Source organism: Amphiura filiformis, chromosome 6, assembly GCF_039555335.1.
Source record: "Amphiura filiformis chromosome 6, Afil_fr2py, whole genome shotgun sequence".
Taxonomy (NCBI): domain Eukaryota; kingdom Metazoa; phylum Echinodermata; class Ophiuroidea; order Amphilepidida; family Amphiuridae; genus Amphiura; species Amphiura filiformis.
Window position 1 is genome coordinate 40,239,380 of NC_092633.1, and position 24,128 is coordinate 40,263,507.

The window sequence follows — 24,128 nt, forward strand, 5'->3', positions numbered from 1 at the left end:
ATAGTGCATTTTTCCAGAGGAGTCAAAGCGCTGTAATTTTGCTGCAACCTGTGAATCATCCGAATCAGATAGCATCAACTAGGCCTGTTGCAGTTTGTTTATAGTTTTGAATATGTGAGTTTATAATATTAAATGTGTAAATGATAATCATTTGTAACAATGTTGTCCATAATAGGTATTCCTTGTGGTGGTTCAGAAAATGCAACTATGGGTGACATCTTCAGTCCAAACTATCCAGCAAATTACGGCTCAAGAGCCAGTTGCCAGTACGTCATCTACGTACCCCCGACAAGTAGACCAAGCATTCGTGTCACATTCCAAGATTTTGCTACAGAAGAAGCATATGATTTCTTGTATTACGGAGTGGGAAATCAACCAAATCTGAATGAGGCATTGGGACGTTTAGATGGATTGGAAGTACCCACAGATGACATAGTAGTTCAAGGTTCATCCATGTGGTTTTGGTTTACAAGTGATTCAGGTGTAACTTTCAGAGGATTTGCTCTCACATGGGATGGATCAGGTCAGTTGGTGTCAATGTTGTTTTATAATACAGTCCAACCTCCTTTATCCAGACATCTTTTATACTGATCTCTTTTATACTGATCTCCTTTGTCCACAGTGTCTGACCTTTTGATGTATGTAAGAAAGCAACAATTTTTATCAGGGATGGCTTTTCCACCACATAAAATATAAGGCTACATTGTATTTGAGATGAAATCCATACACCCCCATCTTCCATAGAAGACATCACTTTAATCTCCCACAGAGAGAGTGTGAATTACAAATGGGTTACTTGAATGTATGATTCCATTTGAAATTCATATTCCCTGTGTGATGGGAGATTCAGGTCTTGTCTTCTCTAGGGGGTATGTGGATTTCAACTAGAATAGCCATTTGGTGGATATGGTAGATGTGATCACAATGAGATCTAACAATTCAGATTTATGGGGTTTAAAAGTGGCTACTGATATGTTAGTAATTTGGTAGTACTGCCAAAGATCAAAGATGTTTCACTTCAGCACCTAAAGCTCTGGCAAATGTGTTGCAAACCATCTTACGTTTCAACATATAGCTTACTGTGGTGTGTAAATGTTTAATATAAATGAACACTCATTTGGAATCAGGAATCGTCATCTTACCGTAATTATATTGGATACCTCAAGGAAACCAGCGTAAAACAGTGATAAACTTAGTATGTAGGAATTTAATTTATCACATTACTGAGTATTGATTTTAGACTGCTTTAAAATAACCCAACACGTATATAACTGATTTCATTGCAGAAATTCCTTGTCCTGACGGTTATGTGGAAGGCTATAATGATAATTGTTACAAGTTTGTACAGGAACCAACAACATGGAACCAAGCCAGAAGCGATTGTCAACAAGAAGCTGATAGTGATCTTGCTATCATCAATGATTCAGGAGAGCAACAGTATTTTGAAATGGCAGGTGGACTCATGGGAGATTGGTGGATTGGTAAGATTGAATTTAACCACTTAATGTTCTGTGTGCTGGCCATAGACTTTAACATCAAAAGTCCCCAAGTTTTGAGAATTTTTCTCAAAATCTCAAGAGTTATCTCAAGAACCACTGAACCAATACTAGGCTTGTTGGTACTCATTTTAATGCATTTTCCATGCTGATTCAAAATGTAGTCATGAAAATAAATTTGCAATTCTGACATTTTTGAATTGAAACAAAATTGAAACTTGTCACCTGCAGTCAACACTTCCGTGAAGAGGGTTAAAGCCACACATTTGAATTCACTGTTTCCCAGGAAAAAGCTCAAACAGTAACATGAGTAGGTGTAAGTTTCACCTTGAGTGCAGATGGATAGTCTTATAATTAGGGTCTGATTTCCCCCTATGCCACCCAATATGCCCTACATTAGTAGGACTACAACTGCAGTTTGACTCTCACTTCCACATTTTTCAAGTGATGGCCTTAAGTTTACCCAGCTCCAGGGTTTACTTTTACTTTCGTACCCCTTCAAATGCAAAATAAAAAGTCTAAATCATATAAAATTTTGAAAACATATGCATTCATATATTCAATGATTGAAAATAGAAAACCCTGATTTTTCATCTGGTAGTGATAGATAACAAAAATATACCCTTCTTATTATGAGAATGAATCATGGGATTATGGCCGTAGCTAGTGGGGGCCTGAGTCAGTAGTAATAAATATAGTATTTACCAACAGAAATTGTTGGTCCCCCTTTAGATTCTTGAGTGTCCATCCTGGTGAAAACAAATTTTGGTCAACAATTAGTGAAACTGAGATGCACATTATTAAAATAAGAAATACCCTGTGGGCAATGTTTTATAAAAAAAAAGATGAAAAATTCATGATTGAAAGGGTACTGAAAAATGGAATATACCCCTTCAGCAAAATGCTTAAAGAAAACCCTGCCCACAACCACTTTGACACATTGATGTATCATAAATATGCCTGAATGTTGATGTATGCCTCTTGGTCTACAATATTTGCCAAGAGGCATTTATAATATCGTAGTATGCCAATAATCACCCACAACAACTTTTGTTTGTTTGTTTGTTTGTTTGTTTGTTTCAGGTCTTCATGATTATTCCGTGGAGTGTGAATGGAGGTGGTCAGATTGCAGCAATCTTATGTACAGTAACTGGGCACTAGGAAGTCCAGCTAATGACAGTCTGAATGAATTGGATTGCGCTTATCTCATGGATGGAACAGCAAAATGGAAGGATGACAATTGTAACACTACAAGGATGTGGTACATCTGTGAGGTATCACCAAAACGTAAGTGTGACACTCATCCCTGGGCATTTCTAATTTCATTTTATAACCCCCTGAACACTACCTGCCGATCTAACATTGCCTCTGATTGGTCAGTTATGTGATATCTTCATGTTAATCACCAATCAGAATGGAGAATAATTAACCCCAATTTTTTTGCTTAGTGAAATTATTCTAACAATGTTGCTGATTGGTCCAATCGATAATGAAAACTTCTTTTTGGCTAATCGGCAGGTAGTTCTCATGGGGTTAAAGATGCACATTTAATTCATACTTTCATAATAGTACGAAAATATAGAGGTCTACAATTTAAATTATAAGTTGAGCATACAATATATTCTGTAGTAAATTGATAGAATATGACAGTGATTGTTGAGGTATTATATGCTTGATAGAATTAGACCATCTGACCAGCTAGTATTTTCTTCTGCCATCAGTGCGATTCCAGTCACTCCACATAGTGAGTAAAATCAAACTAGCATGCTGCGAAGGTGGAGGAGACTAATGCTGTAGTTGGTGAACTCGCATGCGTTAAATATGTCTCTTAAGTCCAGCATTGTTGCAAACACTTGACCCAACATTGCCCTTATGAACTCCCACCCTCCTGATATAATAACATAAGAACAATTCCTGGCTTTGCGTCCTTATTACCATTTAAGCTTTCTTCTTTATTTACAGCATTTGTGCCAAACAGTTTTGATATCCTCCCTACCAATCTCATAGGCTCTGCACTTTCACCGTTTGCAGTTAACCTGCAATGGGTGAATTCACCATATAACTGTGACATTGTAGGCTACAGAATTGTGCAAGCTCAAGAGGGTGGAGTAAATGTAGCTTTTGATGATTTGTTTGACCCACAGGTAGGTATAATCAAGTATTGACAGTTTTTAGTCAAGTGCATTTCCACCCAATTGGGTGATTTACACTTTAAATTTGGGTAAAACCGCCCAAATAGCCGATATTGGGCGTGCACTTTTTGGGAATCCTAAAAATTGGGCTACTTGGGAGTTATTCACCATGGCCTGGCAAGCGATTTTGTCATGCCGTATGGCACTGAAAAGTGTTGGCAACACTCTGATGGTGTAATTTTTTATATAACCTCTACATGAGATATTGAATGAGTGTCCATGCTAATTATTAATTAGATAATAATAACTGCATGCTATCTGTTTTGTGGTCAGTGCATGGAGGGGTTTGTTTTGGGCCAAGGTAATTTCCTGATGGAGCATGAGCTCCTGAGCAAAAATAATGTATAAAAACTTTAATATAAATTGGAACCTGACAATTTCTTCTTTAATTTGCATGTGTTCCCAATGTTTTAACTCTATGCTTATGCCTTCAGGCAGTGGAATATGTTGTGGAAGGGCTATCTCCAGACAACGAGTACTATTTTAGTGTATCTGGTTTCGTCTACAATAATGTTGAGGCGATTCTTAATGGCGCCATCTTGTTGAGTACTCTACCTATTCCAAGTAAGTTTCTACTGAATTGTGGTTCATTTGACTGACGCATGTGGCTATATGCACCACTACTAGGCCTGGGCGATGGATGGAAATAAGATGAGGAGTTATTTTGATTGTGGGCCATCTGAAGAGGCTGCTTTAAAATCACTAAAATTGCAGGATAGAATAGTACATTTTGGGTTTTGATGCGTCAAAATCGTATATTTCCTCTCATTGTATGGCATTTTTGTTAGAATTTACCTTTTCTGCAAATTTAAATGTTTAAAAAAAAAAAAATTTTGATAATGAGGGGGAAAAAGTAAGGAAATTCTACCATAAAGCAGCCAAGAAAAAAAGTAGTACAAAAGATTTCTATCCTGTCATCCTGTTTTCCACTAAAAATGCATAGCACTTACGGTTTGGGGCAAAAAGTTGCTGAAACTAAATTTACAGTGTTATAAATGTAACCTCCATACACTACCTTTTAATAACCTAACCTTTTCTTCATCCTATAGGTCTTGCTTGCAACAGTATCTCCACAGCTCCCTTTGGTGTCATCAAAAGCGCAAACTATCCCAATAATTACCCGGTTAATGAAGACTGCACTTACATCCTTGATGTCCCAGACATCGATGGTGTCGGGATACGCATTGATTTCAACGACTTCTTATTGGAAGATAACTATGATTTTCTGTATTACGGTGAGGGAACTGAGGGCAGTGATCTTAGCACAGCTTTAGGGAGCCTCACAGGTGGTGGGTTACAGCCTTCATTGGAGATTGAAGGAGGTGCTATGTGGCTTAGATTTATATCTGATACTTCCATTGCTTTACGAGGTTTTAATCTCACATGGACTAGAACATCACCTCAAGGTATGTTAATCCTGGCAATAACCCTACTATATAATAAATAGAGCATTTCCTTATATTTCATCATTTACTGTACCATTTTTCATCCTAATGTGACAGTGACGACATTATTGCAGTAGTTCCCAAACTGTGGGTCACGACCCTTGGGGGGGGTCGTAACCTCTTCCAAAAGAGGTTGCGAACTTGCCCTCCAAAAATCAAACATGCAGCTGTGCATCCAAGTGCAGGATACCATCGTATTGGTCATGTAAGCCTATTTGGACCCATTTTAGCATTGAAATTGCAAATTTTTGCACACTTTGCACCTGTTTGTTCCTATAAAGTCATTTAAGAAGAAGATCAGCAGGACAACTTCAAAATTGTGCCCCTTTGGAAATCAAGTTTAACCTGGTATTCCACTGATAAGTTCTGGTAAGTATCAGCATTTGTGTTATGCTGTGGGTAGCACCATATTTTTCTTATAAAATTTGGGTCACAGAAAAAAAAGGTTTGGGAAGGATCATTGATGGGCTTGAAGAGATCTGCATAGAGGACTAAAGAGGTATTTAAAGAAAGGAGGTAAGACAAAGACACAGATGAAAAAAGAAGAGGCCCTGAGACGGAACCCTGGGGGACACCAGAACATGTAAATCAAGTAGGATGATGAATGCTCATCTCCAAGCCTTTCCCACAACTTTGGATCAACTGTAATTTCAAATAACATCATTTTTATTATCATTTTCTAATGCAGACAATTGTCCCGACGGTTACCAAGCTGTTCTTGTAGGCGAGGACTTCAATTGCTATAAATTCTCAAATGTGTCGGCTTCATGGGAGGATGCCAGAGCAGACTGTCTACAAGCACCGGACTCTGATTTGATCATCATTGAAAATGCTTTGGAGAACAAATTCATTTATGAGACTGCCATGTCTGCTGGAGGAGATGACTGGTGGATTGGTGAGTGAGAATGTCAAGTTAGATATGATGTTAAACCAAATGGGTATTATAGTTTGCAATGCATTGTGGTACTGTTTTTGCAGTTTTAGGACACTTTGTCCTCTGACCTATTGGTAAAATTCAGAAAAATTGTTTTTTTGTGTGTAAAAAATTTAATCTAAAATGTTTTACAAGAGTGAAAACAAACCCAAAAAACATTATTATTGAATAGATTAATTATTTTAATGATAACATTATGACAATAATAAATTAAGTAATAATAATTACACCAATTTTCCTGATATGTCGGATGTCGAAGTGTCCCAAAACCGCTCTCCAAAACCGGAAGTTACAATAGCAATTGGGCTTATCTGGTCTGCAAGAGTATGTTTTTTCCTGTTGATTACTATCCTGTCATCGTATTACAAAATTTGTATTGTGTGTCTCAATGTCATCAGCATACTGCAATTGTGTCATCATTTGCACACAAATGATGAAAATTTCCATCATGTTCCTGGTTCGTAGCATGATTGTGTCGTAATTGCGAATAAATGAAAAGTACCCATGTTTACGCATTTTGTTGTCATATTAATGTTCACTCAATGGACTTTTTACTTGCCGTGGTGTATATATAACCAGAAGTGATTACTACACAATGACGAGGTGCTGACTGTGTAAACACTCTCATCATTCATTTATTATAATTGTGTCATTATCAGGGAATCACGATACAATGACGACAAAATACTAGTGTGGACTAGGTCTAACTTGCTCTAAACTCATCCAGCATTGAGTTGTAGGCTGAGGTAATAGTAATACATATATGGCCCATTCCATGTCAACTCAGGGATGTGCACGCAGCACCTCTTCAATTTTTTCTTTTTCTGTGTGGTGGTAGATATTGATGAGAAAGTAAAATCCGAAAATTTGAGCTTCATACTCATTTCGTTTTCCGTGGCATCAATTTGAAATTTAGAGGTCAGCGTAAAAATGTGTATGCCATAGCGAAAGGCGATATTTGGAGGTCCATGAATGTATAAAGGGAACCATTTACAACTTTGAAAAGTAAATTCAAATCTGGCATCAGAAAACTTGATCCGGGGTCAAAACTCCAAAAGTAACTTGTTTGTGACAATAGCCTATTAGAATATTTTTTAGCTGAGATATTACCCATGCAAAACCCCAATTGTACATTTTTTGTACATTTTGACCCCCCTGAAAACCAATGTCAGGCATTATGATCCACCATCAACTTCAGGTATGTTGAAAATATGTCCTTGGACAACCTTTCTGAGAGATATTGGCTTTGGGCCTCGGTGACTTCAACACATCAGTCAAAATGTGTACAACTCTATGGAGAATGCAAACCTTACTGATGTGTTGAAGCCATCGAGTCCCAAAGCCAATATTTCTCAGAAATGTTGTCCAAGGATATATCTTCAACATACCTGAAGTTGATGGTGGGGCAAAATGTCTGACATTGGTTTTCAGGGGGGTCAAAATGTACAAAAAATGTACAATTGGGGTTTTGCATGGGTAATATCTCAGCTAAAAGTATCTAATTTCTAATAGGCTCAATATTGATAAGAGTAATGTCCTACCAAAGGGCTCTGACTGGCAAAAAATGGACAATAAAATTATTTTTACTTTTGGAGTTTTGACCCCCCAAAGTTGGTCCTGGATGGACGAAGTTGCATTTTGAGGGCCCTATATCTTTTAAAGTAAAGGAGTTACAAGTTTTCTGATGCCAGATTTGAATTCTACACAAATAAGTACCCCAGAATACATACTTTTCAAAGTTGTAAATGGTTCCTTTATACATTTATGGACCTCCAACGTTGTCTTTCAAGGCTATACACATTTTTACGCTGACCCCCTAAATTTCAAATTGATGCCACGGAAAACGAAATGGAGTATGAAGCTCAAATTTTCGAATTTTACTTTCTCATCAATATTTACCACCACACAGAAAAAGAAAAAAATTGAAGAGGTGCTGCGGTGCACATCCCTGGAGTTGACATGGAATGGGTCATATGAAGAGCTTAGTTTCAAAACCCCTTACATCCACTTGCCCAATTTTGAGAACACATCAAAAAATCATCAAAATAATCACTGATATAAGATGTTTTTCAACAAAAGCAGTTTTTGGCGGGATGCTCATCCTACCCAAGCATCCCGCCAAAAACTGCTTTTGTTGCAAACCCCTATATATCAGTGATTTCTTTGATGATTATTTGATGTGTTCTCAAAAATGGGCAAGTGGATGTAAGGGGTTTTGAAACAAATGAACATTCAAAATATTATTATTATACAAACAGTTGTAATTTTTTTTAAAGATGGCAATAGAATGACCCTCTATTTGATGCGAAGTGTGAGTGTTTATTTTCATGAATTACAGCATTGTTTCTAATGTTTTCATGTGTAGTGAAATGTTGACAACACAGTGTGCTCTTAACATTAAATTGTCATTGTTTACAAATGTTTAATATGGTATGCAGGTTTGTATGACATCGCAACTGAAGGGGACTGGCGCTGGGTGGACTGTTGGGCAGCGCCATCTTGGATTCGAAACAATTGGGGTGATGATGAACCAGACAATCGTGTCGATCCATCGGAGAACTGTGGCGTGATTAATGGTACAGACGGATTATTTTCCGACAGACAATGCGACATGAAATACAAGTATATCTGTGAAACGTCAGGACCCAGTAAGTTAAACCAATTTTGAAGGGATGAGATATTCTTTTTAGAAATATAGCAAAGAAATGTGATGCAAGTGCAATCAGATGAAGTTGGCAATAATGATATTGAGATATAGGCAAAAATAAGTAGTAAAAACGATAAGAAACATAAGGAATGATGCTGGAAACTAACAGGAGTTGAATTTATTTCTTTGAGCTAATCTCAAAATCAGTCATTTAATTCTCAATATACAACTTCAAGCCGAGGCATTATTTTCTTCTGTAATTTAATAAAGAAACAACTTTTGAGATATATATTCCTCTTATTGTCTATTTACAGAACCTGAAACAGGCACTCCTACCAGCCTAAGTGGGTTTTCAACCAATGTCACCAGCATACTTATACAATGGACACCAAGTATCTATCGTTGTGACAACATTGGCTACACAATCTCATACAATAAATCACAAGATGAAATGGTGAGTGTAGGGAATTCTGTGGATTTTGTTCATTTTGAACAATTCCAAAGAAAAATGAAGATGTTTAACTCACATTTTAGTGATGTTTCACTACTACACTAGTGGTTTCATCTGACTAGCAACCCATCACATCTGACTGTTTCCTTTTATAGGCAACAGGAACCGCTGTAGATGGTGTGATGAGTTAGTCAAAGATGTTGTTGAGTGTGTAGACCCCTCGTCATTGTTTAGAGTGTAGGCGCATAATCATAACACATGTATAAGAGCTAATTTCATACCAGGGACACAAAAACGCACACATACCGTATGCAGGGCTCGAAATAAGGAATCAGTGAGGGCCCGCAAAAGACACATCCGGCGGGCCCAAATGGCCCGCAAAAATTTGTCGCAATTTTTCTCACTTTTTTGTGAGGTGCATAGGTTAAAACCAATGGCTCAAATTCGGGCCCACAAAAATTTGTGAGGGCCCTCAAACATTTAAGATCAAGGGCCCAAATGGCCCTCAGCAATTCTGGCTTATTTCAAGGCCTGCACATTAACCTGGAATCGACTAACAAACCTATCAACTGTATTATAATTCAGGGATGTAAAGTACAGAATCATACTCAAATGTTTACTATTTTTTCAGGCAAGTGTTTTTGTCCCTGGAACTAGCACAGAAGAGGTGAACATATTTGATCTAGAGGTGGATACCTATTATACCTTCTCTATTGTGGCTAACACTGTCAGCTTGGGAACGCTACCTTATGAAGAGGAGGTCACCATAAAAACATTGAGTGATAACAGTAAGTTTTGATTATGAACATTTGACTCATGACTATATGCGACCTATAAGTTCTCCAGTACTTTTTTGCAAATGTGAACTATGTAAACATAGAAGGAAGGTTCTGATTGGCTAATTGAATCATGTCATGTAACATAGGCACCTCATTCGCTGAACAAGCTGCATATATTTTATAGCACAGTATGCACCAAAGAAGATTATCACCACAATGTACCATGCTTTTGCAAAACACCCTAAAACTGGTTCCTGGATGATGCATGCAAGTTCCCATTGAACATGCATGTACACGAAGGAGCAGCAGCAATATCACTTTGAATGGTATAATTTATGAGTAATTGGGGGTCTCATGTACTCATTGCAAGTGTTCAAAAATTACGAGCCCTTAAAACAAAATAGGGTTATGAAATTTTAAAATGAAAAAATGTTTGATGATGCATGTACGGGTGTAATTTTGTTTTATAACACAAAAATATCATGTTCAATGCGGTTCTGTGTGTGCCGCCATCTTGAATTTGAACCTTAATGTGAGTGATTCTTTCTAAGTTCAGCACTGATTTTCAAGCTTTTTTTACTGAAAATTCACTTCTAATAAATGCCCCCTGTTTGGAAAAATGCAACACCGTCCCAGTGCATTTAATACAAACAATATGGTAATTTTGTCTGTGCTCCCTGATATTTATTGCAGCTAAATAAAACTATGGTGCACTATAATTTGGTTCATCTCTAGTTTGGTAGTGACGTATGTGCGTATTTCGCTCGCCAGAGTATCAAATGGCGCGCATAAAGTTAAACGCCTTGAGTGTACACGCACGCATACAAGGGCGGTTTGTTGACAGGCTTGGGGTGCAACCGCAAAGTTGCATTGACGTCACTACCAAACTTGAGATGAACCAAATGGTATGAGAAATCTGCAATTTTGAAAGTGGGTGAACTACATTGTAATACTATTATATCATTATTTATGTTTGCAGGTGAAATTTGCCCACCTGGTTATGTGTCAGGTCCAGAGTATGTATGCTATAAGTTTGTGTTTGAACCCACAACATGGGGAGAAGCCCGCACTGATTGTATGTCAACAGAGGGCGCTGATCTACTTGTTATCAACACCCCAGCTGAACTGTTTTTTATCAATGACACAGGTGCATCCTTTGCGCCCTGGTGGATAGGTTTGTACAAGATTTTATATGATTTCATTTTATTGATGTGATAAGCAAACTAAATAAGACGTCATATTTAAACAAATTTAGTATAGCTGAAATAGGTATGCAGTACTTTTGTTTTTGTTTAAGCAGCATGCAGCACTAGTAATGTTTATTTCGAGAAAAAAACATTTATTCCATTTTGGTGAGTTTCAAGGATTTGAATAGTGCCAATAAGAGAATGACAAAATTTCTGGACATTTTATGATATAAAAATGTTGTACCTGTGATTAAAATTTTCAACATACACTCAAATTTTTCAATCAATCAAAAACAAAATTATGATGAGAGAAAGAGAGAGGGGGGGGGGGGAAGAGAGATAAAGAAAGCAATATATAGTTATGTAAAAAGTGCTAAAAGGGATTCAAATGAAAGTTCAGAAAGAACAATTAGTTACTGTAAAATTGGAAATTTCACGCTACATTTATTGCTGTGCATAATGCACAAATGTATTCCTTCTTTGTATATCGGTAAATGTAGGGAAGCTTAGAATTGTGAATTTAAAAACTAGTGAAACAGTTAAAATGAGCAAATAGCAAAAAATTAATCACGCAAGCATTTCTACCTTTACATATAGTCAGTTACGATAATTGCCTGACTAATTTTTTGTAATTTTGTGAATGTGTACAAAATATCAGTTATGTGATCAGTGATCACCCTAATCATTTCTGATTATTCCCTTTAATTTGTGTCATTATCAATTGTTCTTGTCCAAAGATTATAAATATGTTTAAATGCATGCTTCAACCATATTTTGTGTTTGTTCTCAAAATTACAAAAAAAAAGCAAGTTAGGCAATTATCGTAACAGTGTGACGGTATGTTATTTACCAAATCAAGCAAGTAAGGATTATTCCACGTCTCAGAAAATGTTTCTAATTGATTATACACAATTTTGTTTCCATATAGGATTATATGATCAAGCTGTAGAAGGTAGCTGGCGTTGGGTTCAGGATTGTGCTCGACTTGAGACATGGCAGTTACTTAACTGGGCAGCGGGTCAACCTGATGACCTTGCAGGTTATCAAGATTGTGGGGAATTGAATCCATTTGGTCAGTGGGAAGATAGACTGTGTAATGCTACCAATCCTTATGTATGTGAAATCATGACAAAGAGTAAGTAGAGGCTATAAACCAAAGCAGTGAGACTGTAGTGTATATCTTCTTCCTTCTTCCTTATTAGTGCTGGCCTCATATATGTATGAGTATTATCACACTGCGTAAAGACAAGCTGTACTTATTTTTTACTCTGGAACCTAGAGTAGATGAGTGCATTTTTGAAGTACAGTCAACAGTACCGAGATGATCCCCTGCTCTTTTTGAATAGCCTGTGACGTTCTTTAACGTGCACACTGCATTAATGTCAGCATTAACGGCTTTAAGTTCAGATTTCGAACCCGAGACCCTTGGATTCACAGTCCAATGCCTTAACCACACGGCCACGCTCCTCTTCAATATAGCAAATGGTGGTACACCCACAATGCCCCACTGTAATGGTATGTTTTGTGCTGAGGCTACAGTGTATAGTATACAAATCGTCGCTGAATAGTCATAGTAACATATCAGCGAAAATGCACTTGAGAGATATTCGCAATTGAACAATGGCTGGACAGAGAGGAAATGAAATGTAGTATGGAATAAAATGGTGTTTTTATGGCTACTAATTTGCAATAAATAAGTCGCAAGCTGATAAAGTTGCAAGTTGGTAATTTCAAGACATCCTGGTTGCTGAGTTGATGATCTTTATTTTCCGCAGTAGTATCCAGTAGTATATCCTTTGTGAGTGCATGGCTCATTTTGCCCCCATTCACAAGGACATCAGACATTGACTTGAACAGGTGCGTGTGAAACAAAGAAGACTGAAGCAGTAGTCAGGACGTCTCAAAACTAACCAACTTGCGTCTTTACGCTCATTTTGTGGCAGCATGACACATTAGGTGGTAAACTTTCAAATCTACATTTTGTGATCATGTAAATTCTTGACCTATATTTATTTCTTGTTTTCTTTCTAGCCATATCACTTGATGACCAGAGACCAGTGTTACTCCGAGGTGAAGTGTCAGACGACTTCTCAGTCACGCTTACCTGGGAACCTAATATGGACAAATGTGACATCCTAGGCTACAAAATTGACTACGATTTTGCTGGATCTACCACCAAAACAGTGCGTGTAGAGGGCGCTAATGTTAACGAAGTCACCATTGAATACTTGACCCCAGGTCAGATGTACATATTTGCACTCAGTGCATACACAGCGTACGGAGATTTGGATCCTGATTTGTTCTTACCATTACAGACTCCAGATGGTGGTACGTATCTTAACTGTTAATTATTTGTGACGTGCCATATGTCAAAAGGAGACACTTTTGGGCAGGTTATCGATGCCAGTTATATTCCAGTCTGAAACTCTCAGACAATATTTTAAACATTAATAACATCACAAATTCACAACAAACCCAAACTGTGAAAAAATCACCCTGGTCCTTTTGGCTATTTCTCCAATTACGATCCTGCCCAAAAGTGTCTCCTTTTGACATGGCACATCACATTTGCTGAACATAAATGTGACTGTCCATGATGTAAAGATGCAATTTTCAATTTTTGACCCTACAACCAATTAAACCAACAGGCTTGGTGTAGTTTATGTAAATTTTTTCCAATTTTGAAATTATAATGCATTTTGGACATCTTTTTCAAGCTCTGACAAGTTATCAATGAACTTATTGTAGAATTACAGAGTGTTCGTATGACTGGATTGGGGAAAATCATTGTGACATGTCCATGGGCCATCTAAAAGCAACAATTTTAAACATCTTTAAAGTTGAGAGAATGATTTCAATCTATTCAACCAAATTAATCCACATACCTTGGAACAACCAACGTTGCGGTCAGACGTACCACTGACCTTCAGCTGGGTTGTGATGTTAAACACCTTGAGTCCCGATGACGTCACCTTGTGACGTCATTTGGCGAGGTAGAGTTCTGATGGTTCTGTCCCAGGCATGTGTGAGGTTGTTTCTGAGTCCTCCACCACTTTTGAGGGATGGTTGTTCTGCTCGCACCCAGGTGGCTTCTTTAACTCCCTGTTCGTACCACCATGCTTCACGGTCGAGGACTTTGACGTCCTCTAGGTCCACCTCGGGACATCGGGACTCAAGGTGTTTAACATCACAACCCAGCTGAAGGTCAGTGGTACTGACCGCAATGTTGGTTGCTCCAAGGTACGTGGATTAATCTGGTTGAATAGATTGAAATCATTCTCTCATTGTATGATTCCCAGATGATTGAGAGTATTCACAATCTTTAAAGTTGCTGAATTGAAGTAATAATGAAGATATATTGTTCTCCCCTACAGAGGCTTGTCCATTAGGATTTGACTTGGGTTATGACTTTGGCTGCTATAAATTTGTAGCGGAAAGCAAATCTTGGTTAGATGCTAGACTTGACTGTCAATCAACTGAGAACGCTGATTTGATTGTAATTGAAACTGAAGCAGAGTTCGATGCCCTCATTGAGTTTGCCAGAAGTGCTAATGCGTCAGGACCTTGGTGGTTTGGTGAGTGTTTTTTCTACTTTATATTCACATGGAAATCTCAACTTCACTACAAAGTCATGGGATTAGTCATCAGAAATGGCTTCATTGAATTGGGAGATCAAATTTAACACACCCCACACACACCCCACCCGCCCACACCCCACACACACCCCACACCCAAGGAAGACATTAAAACAATCACAAGACATTCATATGTCACATTCATAAGAAACTTGTTCTCCAGTATTACCAGCCAAGTGAGTCTGTTTTACTTTTCCAAAATCACTCATTAAAGGAGTATTTCATGATCCTAGCATCCTCTTTTTATGACATTTTTCAGTAGATATCCACAAAAAAAGTTTGTTCACAAAATTTCAGTTGATTCCTTTTTTGCATTAATTTATGAGTTATGCATGATGCACTGTTGTAATTTTGTTCTGATACACCAAAATGTAGTTCAAATTTGGCAATTTTTTTGTTAATGTATTAATCTGCAAGAAATGTGTGTACATTAACATTATTTAGCCAGAGGTTTCCAGTGGTATAAAAATCTCAACTTTTTTGGAAAAAAGTGACAGGATGAGGCTGTGGATCATGAAATGCCCTTTGAAGTTCACATGTCCTGATATTGAGTTACATTATATGCAAAAATCAATTGGTCCAAAAGGTGATTTTCCCATAATAGGTCACAGTGGACTGAGTGAGTTTTGGAAAACCATTTGATCTTCAATTAAAAAACATATACTGCATTGGGCTATTCCATAAAATCTACGCTACCCCTGTGGAATATTTTGGAAGTATCTTCCACAGGGGCATTATAAATTTCAAATGGAATGAAGACATTAGGCAGCTCCATTTGAAACTAGCCTCCCTCAGTGAAAGTTTCAGGTTGCATCTTTCCCAGAGGGTGTATAAAATTCAAACAGAGGTACCTAATGTGATCATTCCATTTGAAATTCATACTCTACTTGTGGAAGATATTTCCAAAATCTTCCACAGGGATAGTGTGGATTTTAAACGGAATGGCCCTATTTGTTACAGGCTCTAGCTGTGAGGGCTGATTTGCCATATGGAATCAGCATTTGATTGTTTTAAGTGATGTGACTCATTCACCATTAGTATGATACATCCTTAATACTTTGTAAATTTACATCCTTATTAATACTTATATTGCTTTGTAAATATCGATGAATGCAGGTCTTTATGACATAGCCGCGGAAGGTGATTATCGCTGGGTAGACTGTACTAATGCAGCTCCATGGGTAGATGAGAACTGGGCACCAAACCAACCTAGTGATAACAGAGGTGTGGAGAACTGTGTGGCAGGCAACGTAGAACAGGGTGCATTAAATGATAGGAACTGTGACTTGATAACCCCATACATATGTGAAATTACCCCTAAAGGTAAGTTTTTACAAAGGAAAAGAATCATTGCATTGTGTGAGTTCAAGAAAATCTGATTTGAAAGGAAAACACATATAGCGCAGCAATGGGCTATTATCCATTTAAAATCCACACTACCCCTGTGGAAGATTTTGCTAAAGTCTTCCACAGAGGGAGTATAAATTTTGAATAGAATAGACAATTGGGTAACTTCCATTTCAAACACTCACTCCAGTTGTGGAAGGTAAAGCCATAATACAGAGGGAGTGTCGGTTTCAAAATGATCAACTCTGACCGATTACATTTGAAAAACATATTCCCCCTGTGAAAGGTATTTCCAAAATTTTCCACAGGGGTAGTGTGGATTTCAACTGGAATAGCCCAATGTGTTCTCCTGATCAGGTGGTGTGCGCCATGCATTCTCTAAATTCAGTAAATTTGCATCGTCAACCGTGTAATTGAATGGGATTGTTTTGAAATTTTGAAGCGAAAACCGTTGGGGTTCGATAATGAACCCCACAAAACTAACCGAGTATATGGAAAATGCCACTCGCCGCCTCGCTGCCACTCGCCGCCTGCTCCTGACTATACTTTAAATGTTAAATGTTTCTTAACTAACATACTGGCTCACCCAGAGACAGAGTTAGATAGATGCAAAGTTAAAAAATAATATCTCTTTTTTTTTATTCACCAGATTTCCAACCAGATGACGTGGATCCGATAGATTTCCGCCTAGGAGGCGTAGGATACAATGCCGCCAGATTGACATGGCGTCCTTCCCAATATGATTGCGACATTCTCGGCTATAATCTTGGTGCCGAAAACAACAATGAAACAACAACAATGTTCATTCCGGGTAATGGTATTCGTGAAGGCAATATCACAGGTCTGGTAGCAGAGACTGATTATGTATTCAGTATTAGTGCTAATACTGTGTTTGGTGACAGACCTGTTGCTGGACTGGCTAAAGGAACAACAAGAGTAGATCCAAGTGAGTAACATTTTTTTTCCTTCTAATTTAAAACAATAATGTACAATTTCAATAAAGAATAGATTCTTATTTTTTTTCCATAAAATGTTAAGTTTTCCTTGATATCATTATGTCTCCTTTTAATTTTGAACCAACAAGTGAGGTAAAACAAAGAAAATTGCTATTTCATTCCAGTGCCTATAATTATCGTCAATGTGTGTATTAGCTAGCCGATCGTTATTGAGCATCACGGAGCTTGGACGTATAAATAAGACATAAGACAAATAGCGATATACGCAGTTTTGCTAAGCTCCCAAACTGATAGTCATGATTTGTGCTCTTTATGATCAAAGCAAGTTTCCATTCATGAAGTACAAAGGTCCAAAGTTTATTTTAAGCCATACTTAATTTAATTGTTTTGCTTTTAAAGCCTATAAGCTTTATAGTTTGAGTAAATTTGAAATGGAACGATGGATCGTTCACCTTTTGATTATATTTAGTACACTCTTATTGGATAGTGAGAACCAATCAGAGCAAACGTTAGAAAAATGCCAGGAGTGACAGTAGTGATTGTGTATAATTGCATAATTGTGGTTTCTGATGCATTTGCGTTGTGTAGGATTGACATTGTCCTTGCGGACTGATACATTTTATATTTGCTCATATTTTTTAACAGTTTTAATGACAATTTTGTTATAAATGAATAGCATATATAACAGTATTTGTTTCTCATGGATGAAATAGGTTAAGGGATCTGGAATGATCGTTTTGAGCATTTCGACAGTATTTTTTGTGGGACATGAGAGCACATCAGTCATGTTGAATTGCATTCTGAATACGAAGAACGTCTTTCTGATATCAAATAATTTTCATTTTTTGAAATTCACGATATAATACAAATTTTATGACAAATTATTAAAATAATTATTTGATATCAGAAGGACATTCTTCGTATTCAGAATGCAATTCGATATGTCTGATGTGCTCTAATGTCCCAAATACTGTCCAAACGTTCATACCCCATCCCTTGCAAATAGGTTAAAACTGTGTATGGTTGCTCAAGAAATTGTACAAAACGATGCACATGTACTGAGATGTTGCTACATCTAATGCACTCCCCCGTGGGGTTCGTACATTAGTCGCATATCAACATCTCAGTATGCATCAATAATAACATCAATTATTAACCTATAATTTAGCCATCATACTCAAGACTATTAATTAGTGGGTTTTAGCGGGTTCTACGTCGGACAAGTTTATAACTGTCAAGCTTTCGTCAGGAGTAGCTATGACTTCTTCAGGACAAAGTACCTAAGAATGAGACATGTAGACCTCCACTTGCCTACTGATGGCTCTGAAAAGAGCTGTTCACTGAAGACAGCCCCTTGTCAACAGAGAACAAGCAGATTTCACCTATCTGCTAATTATAAAGGTTTTGGTGGCTCTGAAAAGAGCCATTCACTGAAGACTTTCAAACATTTGTGTATCTATCATTTTTCCATATCAGATCCATGTCCACCAGAATGGATGGTTGGCCCGGGAGACAGGTGCTACATGTTTATCCCAAAGTTTGAAACTTTCACTGATGCTCGTACAAAGTGTAAACAACTGGAAGAAAATAGTGACTTGGTTATAGTTGAAACTAGCCTGGAGAACGAGTTTCTTATGAATGTGACACAGGGTGGTGATTGGTGGATTGGTAAGAATCTATAATATAACTTTGTTAAAGGCATATTTAGCTAACATTATGTTCTCTCTCAAAGGATCAAAAATGTCAAAATTGAAATTTCTTAACTTTGTCTTATTTCCCTCAATAAGGTTACACTTGGGTACATTTTAAAATTAGTAGTGCAAAATAGGATCTTTATCAATGGTAATGTTATTGAAAGTTTTATAAATTTTTGTGTTGCAAGATGTTTAGCTTAGTAAGCTCAGTGTTGGTGATACAAATAGTTTGGAGTAAGTTGATATCTTTGTGTGTGATAAGGAGATACTGGTTTCATCTGCAAAAATAATCTTTGAATAGGTCACACTGTATGCATTTATGATTATCCTTTAGCACCAGAGAGAGCAAAGAAGTTTGAAAGGTTACACATTTTCCACTTAGTGTTAATTTTCCACTTAGTGTTTCAATTATTTGAAATCAATTTTAATGGGTTTTTTTTAATTAAAAAAGTTCAGAATTATAAATTTTCATGACCATATTTGGAATCAGCATGTAAAATGCATTAAAATGAGTACAAACAAGCCTAGTATTGGTTCAGTTGTTCTTGAGATAGCTCTTGATATTGGGAGAAAATATCTCAAAACTTGAAACTTTTTATATTGTAGCCTATGGCTAGCATGCAGTGCATAATATTAATCACACATTTTCAAACTTTTCCCACGTTTTGTAGGTTATTTTGATTTAGCTGTTGAGAATGACTGGAGGTGGATTGATTGCAGCGAGCCAAATGAGTGGGCTCTTAGCAACTGGGGAGAGGGACAACCTAATGACCTCAATGGTAACCAGGACTGTGGACAGATCCTACAGGATGGAAAATTTAATGATTGGCAGTGTGATCGCACCATGCAGTACATATGTGAAATCAATGATATAAGTAAGCAAACTCAGGTTACTTTCCAGTAGTTTTATAAATAAATGAGTAAATAAATGTTAATTTTGGCCACTGTTTCAGTGCCAGTACAATATTTCTTAAAAATGTATGCCACAAGTATTTTTTTTTGTATTTTGAATTATATCACAAATCAAATATCATTCTTGAAACATCTATACATGTTTGTTATTAAACCCCTGCAGGTAATTGAGGATACTAGTTCTTAAAGGGAGTTAACCCTCTGGACACTACCTGCTGATCTAACATTGCCTCTGATTGGTCATTTACATGATATTTTCACTCTAATCACCAATCAGAATGGAGCTTTGCAAATAATTCACCCCAATTTTTTTGTCTGGTGAAATTATTCTAACAATATTGCTGATTGGGCCAGTTGATAAGAAAACTTCTTTTTAGCCAATCGGCAGGTAGTTCTCATGGGGTTAAATCACATTGAGTACATTTCAAGATAAATGGAAAAGAAGGTGGTTATGTCCATGTAGTTTCAAGTCTTGAAACATTTACTGGCGTCTTTAGAGAAAATGAATGTGAAAATGTATTCAGTGTGTCTTCAAAGTGTTGTAACATTGAATGATGTGGGCGGTGAGGGGGAAAGTATTAATTGAAGGCCTGACTTTCTTCTAATACCCAATATTGAACATTTTTATCCACATTAAAATACATGTTTGATTTGATTAATGGTGCCAAAAGTGTTCCAAGGACTTTTTTCGAGGATTGTAGCTCAATTTTTTAAAATAATTTTAACACTTAACACCCTGTTAAAACTAGCATCATCAATTTGGAATATTTTATGATTTTATGACTTTTGAAACACCCTTTTGAAACTAGCATTATCATTGTTTTAACAACCACCCACTCTCTGTTTTTTAATTTAATTTTATATAGCATGGGATCCATCGTTTGCAAATCCTAACCGTCTTCAAGGAGAAGCAACATCTGCAACCAGTGTCACACTGACATGGCGCACTCAGTCGCTTTATTACTGTGATGTGTTGGGATACATTGTGACTTATGACGACGAGAGAATTATTGTACCCGGAGCTGAAACTGCGAGAGTGTCGACATAGAGGATCTTATGCCAGATACTAGCTATAGATTCAGTATTGCTGCCTACACATGGGAAATGGAATTGCCGTTTGACCAGTTTGTTAATGTTAGAACTCAACAATGTAAGTCAAGTGTTCACCAGTTAAAGGAGGATTTTTGCGATCCTAGCATCCTCTTTTTATGACATTTTTCAGTAGATATCCATGAAAAAAGCTTATTCCCAAAATTTCAGTTGATTCCGATTTTGCATTTGTGAGTTATACATGATTTAGTGCATTACACTGCTCCATAGGCCACTGTTGTAATTTTGTTCTGGTATACCAGAACGAAATTCAAATTTGGCGATATTTTTGCTAAGCAAATTAATCCTCAAGAAATTTTTGGTACATAAACATAATGTAACCAGAGGTATCCAGTGGTATAAAAATCTCAACTTTTTTTGAGAAAAGTGGGGGGATGATGCTGTGGATCACGAAATGCCTGTTAAATGGTTCAGGCATAGAAACAGCTTGTTTGTTCCAAAGGGAAGCTGGGATTCAAAAGCCTGGACATAAGCACTTTGTCCCAGTTGAAGGTGAAACAGAATCCAAGAAAGGATGATTTAACATCAATTCATACACTCCTAGATAGTGAGAACCAATCAAAGCAGACATTAGTAAATTACTAGCCGTGCTTTCTGACGCGTTCATTTTACTTGCGGGTTGATGCATTTATATATTTGCTTGCATTTTCCAACATTTTTAGTGACAATTTTGTTATAAAAATGCAAAAATTACAGGATGGTGTATGAAATAGGTTAATACATGCGTATCACTTGTTGCTCGAGAAATTGTACAAAATAATGCACTTGTACTGAGATGTTGATGCGTCTAATGCACTCACCCTTCGGGGCTCGTACATTAGACGCATCAACATGTCAGTACGCGGGCATTATTTTGTACAATTTCACTCCCAACAAGTGATATGCATGTATTAACCTATAATCGACAAGCCCCCTGGTTATGTCCCCGAAATGGGCTATTCTATAGTATGATCAGCTCGTAATAGGTGGGAATTATTAGGCTTTTACCACTACGCCGAAAAGTATACCCATGTTAAGAGTGCTATTAGTTGACCTGCCTGGTCATTATTTTGTGTTAAATACAGAAAGTAGACAAAGTCGATTGTGATGCTTCTGGTGAGATGTCACAAGCAAATGCTCAAAATCAAATATTTTGATATTAATCTGTGATGTTATAAGGCCCGCTGATCACAAGCTGATCGAAGGATAATTGAAATCCAGACACCCCCTATAGAAGAGATGACCTTAATCTCCCAAGATGTGTGTCTATAGCTTCACAAAGTGGCATAATACCATGCTTTATTACCAAACAGTTTCAACTTAAAAGGAGTATTTGGGTTATCAAGCAAGCGAGTGAACACTGATTGGTTGCTTGATTGATCAATTGATTTTGTCTTTTCAGTAACATGCCCTGATGGATATTCAGCTGGTCCAGTGAGTTGTTTTAAATTTGTCAAAGAATTGGTATCATGGAATGAAGCCAGGACAAGCTGTGAGTCAGATACTCAGGATGGTGATTTAGCTATCATTAATTCTGCCGCTGAGCAAGACTATATCATGAATATGACGCAAGGAGGAGACTGGTGGATTGGTAAGTTAAAGAGGTTAAAATTACTTTTTAGATAAAAATGAGAATCTCACTTTGGTAATTTTTTTGGCATTTATAATGGGCTGTTCCATTTAAAACCCACACTACCCTGTGGAAGATTTTTAAAATATCTTCCACAGAGGGAGTATGAATTACAAATGGAATTCAGGTTGAATATTTCTCAGAGGGTGTATGAAATTCAAATGGAGCTGCCTAATGTGCTAATTCCATTTGAAATTCATACTCCCCCTGTGGCAGATATTTCCAAAATCTTCCACAGGGGTAGTGTGGGTTTTAAATGGAATAGCCCAATGGTAGGACAATGTGTGATATTAAGCATAAATTTGAGTTGTGCTATTAGCTATTGGAAATACCACACATATGACATGTAAATGTTGGCTTTCTTATTGCTTCCCCTACTAAGATAGGTGAAAGACCATTCCTTCTTACTTACTGGTAAGATAATATGCTTTTATGCATAGATATAATAAAACAATACTTGTACATTACATTAGAAAAAATTAGGTTTTCTACTGTAAAGAAGCAATTCTTGGGAACACACTTTTGAATTCAATTCAATTCAGTTAATTTTGGAATACACTATAACTCTTAATTTCTAACTTTTGGGAAACTATGAATACAGATTCGTAGATATGGGTTTTATAATAAAGCCTGAAGAAGGTACGTTTAGTACCGAAAATTTGCTGCTAATGTACAACTGTTTCCCGTCTTCGTTTGTTTTATTTTATGTTATATATTTCACGGGAGTGCATCTTTAGAGATCCAGTTTAAGTATGTGTGTTTCGTCAACTTTCTGTCTACAAATTCGTAGATATGGGTGATGTGAATGAGTCATCCCTATATAGTTTTAGAGTTGCTGATTGATTGGTTGGTTGGTTGAATGTATTAGTGCTTATAGGTCATTCAGACCGTATGATTAATTTCCCCAATACCTGTATTTAGACATAATCAGTGTTGGAGACTAGTCCGAAAAAAGAACTGAGGATTAGTCTGGATATAGATGCAAACGGAAATTAGAACACCCAGAGAAATCAGCAATTGAGCAAGTATCAAATGGAAACTAAAATGCACATAGAGGCATCTGGTAATGGTCGGGGTTTGAACTAGGGACCTCATTGTGTGAAGCAAGGATACAACTGTTACAATAACCCACTATGGCCCCTTTAGAGTAACCAACAAAGCCTTAATTTGTAATATATGTTCTATGATTCTCTTCTCAGGTTTATATGATAAATCCAGCGAAGGACGTTGGCGTTGGGTTGACTGCTCTGATGCTGATTCCTATACTAACTGGGCTCCTGGTCAACCAAATGACCTTGGCAACAATACACAGGCTCAAGATTGTGGTCAAATATTGGACATTACTGGACAGTGGAATGACTGGACGTGTGAAAGACCTATGCAATACATCTGTGAGATCACACCAAAAGGTTAGTTCAAATATATGCAGTTATGCCATTGTCAACGTTGGGTATATTAACATCATGATGTGGTAACCATAGATTAATAGCACCTACATGTGGATTGGAATATTCCATGGTTGTGCCCTCTAAGTGTACTTGAATTCAGCTGACACCGGTACAGCATTCGGACCTGATAACATCGCTCATCTGAGCGTACATGGAGTGCTCAAATTGTTAGTGCTTATGCGCGAACTCTCTTTTGTGTAAATCTCAATTATATTTTCTGGCGGGCCACAGAGGGACAAACTTATTTCAAAATATATGCTTGAGGGTTAAATACAATTTGTAGAAC

General features: G+C 37.1%; 1 protein-coding gene across 1 annotated transcript in view; it reads left to right on the plus strand.

Moving 5' to 3' along the window:
- The window catches only part of LOC140154523 (uncharacterized), a 102,155-nt gene that overhangs the window by 22,887 nt on the left and 55,140 nt on the right, over positions 1 to 24,128 (plus strand). Inside the window, 22 exon segments of the mRNA XM_072177093.1 lie at positions 176 to 523; positions 1,287 to 1,481; positions 2,580 to 2,783; positions 3,459 to 3,640; positions 4,123 to 4,252; positions 4,738 to 5,094; positions 5,822 to 6,028; positions 8,506 to 8,715; positions 9,029 to 9,168; positions 9,797 to 9,953; positions 10,924 to 11,118; positions 12,060 to 12,266; positions 13,163 to 13,459; positions 14,506 to 14,706; positions 15,883 to 16,089; positions 16,763 to 17,059; positions 18,546 to 18,737; positions 19,435 to 19,638; positions 20,542 to 20,721; positions 22,167 to 22,355; positions 23,594 to 23,803; positions 23,943 to 24,009. Of these exon segments, the coding sequence (XP_072033194.1) occupies positions 176 to 523; positions 1,287 to 1,481; positions 2,580 to 2,783; positions 3,459 to 3,640; positions 4,123 to 4,252; positions 4,738 to 5,094; positions 5,822 to 6,028; positions 8,506 to 8,715; positions 9,029 to 9,168; positions 9,797 to 9,953; positions 10,924 to 11,118; positions 12,060 to 12,266; positions 13,163 to 13,459; positions 14,506 to 14,706; positions 15,883 to 16,089; positions 16,763 to 17,059; positions 18,546 to 18,737; positions 19,435 to 19,638; positions 20,542 to 20,721; positions 22,167 to 22,355; positions 23,594 to 23,803; positions 23,943 to 24,009 (4,576 nt within the window).